At 35.7% G+C, this 7300-nt stretch overlaps 1 protein-coding gene and 1 long non-coding RNA gene across 2 annotated transcripts; both read left to right on the top strand.

Moving 5' to 3' along the window:
- Nucleotides 1-502: 502 nt before the first annotated feature.
- Nucleotides 503-4851, top strand: LOC121836696. Its single transcript, XM_042291672.1, has 8 exons — nucleotides 503-515; nucleotides 602-698; nucleotides 778-893; nucleotides 1205-1261; nucleotides 1809-1862; nucleotides 2765-2815; nucleotides 2955-3005; nucleotides 4754-4851. Exons 1-8 carry the CDS (start codon nucleotides 503-505, stop codon nucleotides 4849-4851), a joined length of 537 nt encoding a protein of 178 aa, XP_042147606.1.
- Nucleotides 4852-5713: 862 nt separating this feature from the next.
- LOC121833501 lies at nucleotides 5714-6127 on the top strand. Its single transcript, XR_006076734.1, has 3 exons — nucleotides 5714-5763; nucleotides 5902-5952; nucleotides 6071-6127. It is a non-coding gene; the product is annotated as an uncharacterized LOC121833501 (long non-coding RNA).
- Nucleotides 6128-7300: the final 1173 nt, after the last annotated feature.

Here is a 7300-nt window from a genome sequence, read left to right as displayed (position 1 = left end):
TTTTGTCTCGTCAAAATTTCAAAAGGGCTAATATGTTACATATGTCTAACTCTAACTTCATAGCAGCGCAATTTAAAGAAAATCCAACTAATCTTACCAGAGCAGTGAATTCAATGGTGCATTATTTTTTCTCAAGGTTACTTGCTATATTCATTTGAAGGTAGTCAGCTGTGGTTTCCAATTAAAGAAGTCTTAATATCACTAATACTTTACCTAGTTTGCCCACTCTGCTTCATGGCAACAAAGTCGGATTCAATAATTTCAACCAATGTTAGTATAGAGGTGAACACAGCAGGTGAATTATCTTTTGCTATAATGTTTTTTTTTAAATATTAATTCAACGGTGGTGAATTCCAACTTGCAGCAATTTTTAGATAGCCGTAAAGTAAAAGCTTGCACGTCTGCATTTGCTTGCATTATAATCATTTTTTACCTATTTTGCCAACTCTGCTTTATTATAGCACGGATTGGTCCCAACATTTCAACTGATCTTACCGCAGAAATGAACACAACAGGTAAGTAAGACTTTATGAAGATTGATCTGTTCAATAAATGTAAGTAAATTGTAACTTCAGATTTTGACTGATTAGCGTTTCCATAGTGCTAATAAAGGATATATTTTTGAAACTCTACCTTCACTGCGACAGGGTCCAATTTAACCATTTTTATCAATGTTACTGCATCAATAAGCACAACGGGTCAGTGCATAATTTGTTTCCTAAGATTTTTAGAATTTAAACGGTATTAAATTATAGCTTAAATTTTAACCTGTTAAAGGTTCAATAGCATTGCCAACTTACCTATCCTGTCAACTCTAAACAACTCTATCTTCTTTTCAACAGAATCAGATTCAGCCATGCCAACTGATGTTACCAAAGCAATGGATGCAACAGGTCAGTATTCCTTTTCCCGGATGTTTACGATATTAATTCAATACTAGTCGGTTATAGCTTTAGGTGTTGTCTCATCCAAGCTTTAATAGGCCAACCTATAACTGATATTGTTTTTTTTTTAAATTCTACTTAAATTTCGGAAGGATCACATTGAACCATTCCAACTGACGTCACCACAGCATTGAATGCAACTGCTTAGTGATGCTTTCCCGCGATTTTCGAAACTGTTGTCGATTATATATGAAAATTATATTTTCTCAAATTCCAATATCGTGAACATTTGACATATTTTCTCCAAACCACCCATTCAGCTCCGAGTTGGCAATCAATTGTTGGAACTGAGGCCACCACACCAATAAATGCACCATGTAAGTAATTTATCTCTTTCATTTAAAGGTCACCAAAGTTATATATGCTTTCGTACTGTATATTCAGAGGTTCAAAACCGCTATCGCTAGAGTACTTTATTATTTTACTATTGTGGGTTAAGAGGATCCGATTCAGCCACTTAACATTTTGAAAGCATAACCACCAACGCAATGAGTACCTATTTTACCTTTATTCACTTATCTTATGCCGACGCTTTGGTATTAGTCTCATACAGGTTTTAAAAACGTGTGGTGTCTGATGTTACCACAGTGAACGCATCAAATCATAACCGCCCCCATTTTTTAAATCTTGTGTCAGACCTGGTTGAATATAATTAATATTTTATATATTTTGACAACACTACCTTCATCCAAAAACGAGTCAGATTTAAACTTTAAATTAATTTTACCACACTAATAAATAAAGTGGATCAGTAATGTTTCCAACCATTTTCATATTGATTTATTGGTAGTCTATTGTAGTTGAAGATTATGTTTTGTCAAAGTTAATGGTGTTAATGTTTGACATACTCTACCTTCACTTCAGCAGGGTCCGATTCAATGATTCCATCTGATGGCGCGACAGCAATGAACGCAACGGGTCAGTAATTCCATCCTGGGAAGACATTTTTTATTTGCGAGTAATGGCAGTCAAATCTAGAGTCCTATTTTATCTCATCAAAATTTCAAAAGGGCTATTATCTTACGTATGTTTAACTCTATCTTCATAGCAGCTCAATAAAAAATCCAACTGATCTTACCACAGCACTGAATTCAACGGCGCATTAATTGTAAAAATACTTGCTATATCCATTTAAAGGTAGTCAGCTGTGGCTTCCGATTAAAGAAGCTTTGATACCACTAATACTTTACCTACTTTGCCCACTCTGCTTCATGGCAACAGAGTCGGATTCAATAATTTCAACCAATGTTAGTATAGAGGTGAACGCAGCGGATGAATTATCTTTTCCTATAGTTTTTTTTCTTAAATATCAATTCAATGGTGGTGAATTCTAACTTGCGGCAATTTTTAAATAGCAGTAAAGTAAAAGCTCCCACGTTTGCAATTACTTGCATTATAATAATATTTTACCTATTTTGACAACTCAGCTTTATTATAGCAGGGTCAGGTCCAAACATTTCAACTGACCTTACCGCACAAATGAACATAACGGGTCATCAAGACTTTATGAAGATTGATGTGTTCAATAAATGGAAGTGAAGTGTAGCTTCATATTTTGACTAATTAATATTTCCGTAGTGCTAATACAGGAGATATTTTTCAAACTCTACATTCACTGCAACAGGGTCAAACTTAACATTTTCAATCAATGTTCCTGCATCATTAAGCGGAACGAGCCAGTACATTATTTGTTTTTTACGATTTTTGGTATTTCACTGGTATTAAATTATATCGTAAAATTTGGTCCTGTTAAAGTCGCAACAGCGTTGACATCTTACCTATTCTGTTAACTCTAACGAACTCTATCTTTTCTTCAACAGAGTCACACTCAGCCATGCCAACTGATGTTACCAAAGCATTGAACGCAACGGGTCGGTATTCCTTTCCCCGGATGTTTACAATATTAATTAATTAGTAGTCGGTTGTAGCTTTAGGTGTTGTCTCATCCAAATTTTAATCGTGCCAAGTTATAACTGATGTTATTTTTCAAATTCTACTTTATTTTGGAAGGGCCGGATTCAAACATTCCAACTGACGTCACCACAGCATTGAACGCAACAGGTTAGTAATGCTTTCCCACGATTTCCGCAAATGCTGTCGATTATATATGAAAATAAGGCTTTGTCAAAGTTCAAATAGCATTAACAGTTTACATATTTTCTCAAAACCACCCATTCAGCTCCGAATTGGCAATCAATCGTTAGAACTGTAGCCACCACACCATTAAATGCACCATGTTAGTAATTTTTTGCTTTCGTTTAAAGGTCACCAAAGTTTTATATGCTTTGGTACTGTATATTCAGATTTTCAAAACTGCTTTAGCTAAGGTACTTTATTAATTTTACTATTGTGAGTTAAGAGGATCCGATTCAGCCACTATATATTTTGAAACCATTACCACCAACGCGGCGAGTAGCTATCTTATCTTTATTCAATTATCTTATGTCGTAGCGGTAGTATTAGTCTCATACAGAGCTGGCAGTAATGTAATTACTGTAATGAAATTACAGTAATTTAATTACTTGTTCCAATAATTAGTAATGTAATTCATTACTTTTTGTAGCAGGTAATTTAGTAATGTAACGAATTACTCCAGCGACGGTAATTGTAATTAAATTCCATAATTACTTTTTCGCACCAGGCATATATTTGTGTCCACAATACACAAGAGCGCTTTTCTTTTTATTTTACTTTTTCTTTTTCCTCTACACCTTTCCAAAAAACGCTCTTCGGCCGCCGCTACGTTGCTGATGCTCATGCGGCTGGTGCGACTCTCGCGCCCGCCATCAGCTAGACATTTTCTGCCACTCTCTTGAACTGTGAAAACCCGCTCAGCGCGATTCTCTTCCTATGTTTTGCGGTTTTGCATTCGACGTTTTCTGGCCCCTCTTGAAAGTTTCCGCTTACTTTTTCTGATGCATGCTGCGTACCCTCTCTGTGTTATCTTCCACTGTGAGAAATAGGGCTGGTAAGTGCCTGCCATTCGAGCTTTTCTGCTCGACATTCTCGGGAAACGAAGGATGGGAAGTAGGTCGAACTAAGGCCCCTGGTGGAACGGCGCTCGATGCGATTTTGCGAACAATGACAATTGTTCTCCCCCCACCCAGAGAAAATCCGCGTTGAGTCCTCAGTCATCTCCAAAAAAAGTTGTCCGGGTTGGGGTGGGAAACGGATCAGTCGCGTGCGTTCCTCTGTCCATCGGTAAACATGCAACAGAGAGTTCTAGCTGTGTGCCGTGAACTGTGTAAATAATGTAAATGAAGTTATCTGTAAAAGGAAGTTATCAATAGCTCCTGTATATCTAAAATTATTCAAAAGTAATGCGAAAGTAATGTCATTACTTTTAAAAGTAATTTGTAATGGTAATTAATTACTTTCTGGCTGTGGTAATTTGTAATGTAGTTTAATTACATTTCAGCAATTTTCAGGAAATTAGTAATGTAATTTAATTACAACATATGAGTAATTTGGCCAGCTCTGGTCTCATACAGGTTTAAAAACGCATGGTATCTGATGTTACCACAGTGAACGCATCAAGTCATAACCGTCGCCGTTTTTTTTAATTTTTGTGTCAGAACTGGGAGAATATAATTAATATTTTATATATTTGACAACAGTACCTTCATCCAAAACGGGTCAGATTTCAACTTTCAAATTAATATTACCACACTAATAACAAAATAGATCCGTCATGTTTCAAATCATTTTCATATTGATTTATTGGTAGTCTATTATAGTTGAAGATTATGTTCTAAAAAATTAATGGTGTTAATGTTTGACATACCTTGTACACTCTACCTTCACTGCAGCAGGGTCCGATTCAATGATTCCATCTGATGAAGAGACAGCAATGGACGCAACGGGTCCGTTTTTCCATCCTGGGGAGACTTTTTTTATCTTCGATTAATCGCAGTCAATTCTAGTGTCCTATTTTGTCTCATCAAAACTTCAACAGAGCTAATATCTTACATACGTTTAACTCTATCTTCATAGCAGCGCAATTTAAAAAAAATCCAACTGGTCGTATACCACAGCAGTGAATTCAACAGTGCATTAATTTATTGTCAAAATGCTTGTTATATCCATTTGAAGGTAGTCAGCTGTGGCGTCCGATGAAAGAAGCTTTAACACACCTAATACTTTACCTAGTTTGCCCACTCTGCTTCATGCCAAGAGTCGGATTCAAATATTTCGACCAATGTTAGTATAGAGGTGAACGCAGCGGATTAATTCTATTTTTCTATAATGCTTTTTAATAATCATTCAATGGTGGTAAATTCGAACTTGAGGAAATTTTCAAATAGCAGTAAAGAAAAAGCTTGCACGTTTGCAACTAATTGCATTATAGTAATATTTTACTTATTTGGGGAACTCTGCTTCATTATAGCAGGGTCAGGTCCAAACATTTCAACTGACCTTACCCCACAAATGAACACAACGGGTCAACAAGACGTTATGAGGATTGATCTGTTCAATAAATGGAAGTGAATTGTAACTACAGATTTTGTCTAATTAACGTTTCGATAGTGCTAATATAGGATATATTTTTCAAACTCTACCTTCCCTGCAACAGGGTCAACTTTAACCGTTACACTCAATGTTACTGCATCAATAAGCGCAACACGTAAGTACCTTAATTGTTTCCTACAATATTTTGTATTTCAATGGTATTAAATTATAGCGTAAAAGCTGGTCCTGTTAAAGTTTCAATAGCGTTGACATCTTACCTATTTTGCTTCCCCAACCAACTCTATATTTTCTTCAACAGTGTCTGATTCAGCCATGCCAACTGAGGTTACCAAAGCATTGGACGCAACAGGTCAGTATTCCTTTCCCCGGATGTTTACGATATAATTCACTAGTAGTCGGCTGTAGCTTCAGGTGTTGTCTCATCCAAATTTTAATAGGGCCAACTTATAACTGATTTTGTTTTTAAAATTCTACTTTATTTTGGAAGGATCGGATTCAAACATTCCAACTGACGTTACCACAGCATGGAACGCAACAGGTTAGTAACGCTTTACCGCGATTTCCGCAACTCTTGTCCATTATATATGCAAATTATGCTTTGTCAAAGTTCCAATAGCATGAACATTTTACATAATTTCTCAAAACCACCCATTCAGCTCCGAGTTGGCAATCAATCGTTAGAACTGAAGCCACCACACCAATAAATGCATCATGTAAGTACTTTTTAGCTTTCATTTAAAGGTCACAAAAGTTGTATAGGTTTTGGTACTGTACATTCAGATTTTCAAAACTGCTGTCGCTAAGGTACATTATTAATCTTACTATTGTGGGTTAAGAAGATCCGATTCAGCCGCTATATATCTTGAAACCATAACCACCAACGCTGCGAGTAGCTATTGTACCTTTATTAAATTATCTTATGTAGTAGCGCTGGTATTAGTCTCATACAGGTTTTAAAAGCGTATGGTATTTGTTGTTACCATTGTAAACCAATCAAATCATAACCGTTCCCCCTTTTTTTAAATTTGCTGTTAGAACTGTTAAATATAATTCATATTCTATATATTTTGACAGCCCTATCTTCATCCCAAAACGAGTCAGATTTTAACTTTGAAGTTAATTTTACCACACAAATAAATAAAATGTTTCAGTAATGTTGCAAATAATTTTCATATTGATTCATTGGCAGTGTATTGAGTTGAAGATTATGTTCTATCAAAGTTAATGGTGATAATTTTTGACATACTTTGTATACTCTACCTTCATTGCAGCAGGGTCCGATTCAATGATTCCATCTGATGGGGCGACAAGCATGGACAAAACGGGTTGGTAATTTCATCCTGGAAAGACTTCTTTTTTTATTTTCGGCTAATGGCAGTCAAATTTAGCGTCATATTCTGTCTCATGAAAACTTCAACAGAGCTAATACCTTACATATGTTTAACTCCATCTTCATAGCAGCGCAATTAAAAAAAACTCCAACTGATCTTACCACAGCGGTGATTTCAACGGTCCATTAGTTTATTCTCGAGATGCTTGCTATATCCAATTAAAAGTAGTCAGCTGTCGCTTCGGATTAAAGAAACTTTAATAGCACTAATACTTTACCTAGTTTGCCCACTCTGTTTCATGGCTACAGAGTCGGATTCAAATATTTCAACCAATGTTTGTATAGAGGTGTCCACGCAGCGGGTGAATTATATTTCTATAATGTTTTTTGATATTAATTCAATGGGAGTAAATTCCAATGTAAAGCAATTTTCAAATAGTAAAGTAAATGCTTGCACGTTTGCAATTAATTGCTTTATAATCATATTTTACCTATTTTGCTTACTCTGCGTTATTATAGCAGGGTCAGGTCCAAACATTTCAACTCACCTTACCGC

This window comes from Ixodes scapularis, unplaced genomic scaffold (genome assembly GCF_016920785.2).
Source record: "Ixodes scapularis isolate PalLabHiFi unplaced genomic scaffold, ASM1692078v2 PGA_scaffold0__279_contigs__length_252992795, whole genome shotgun sequence".
In the NCBI taxonomy this organism is placed as follows: Eukaryota; Metazoa; Arthropoda; class Arachnida; order Ixodida; family Ixodidae; genus Ixodes; species Ixodes scapularis.
Note: the sequence above shows the minus strand (reverse complement) of the source record. Positions and strands in the feature narration are given on the sequence as shown.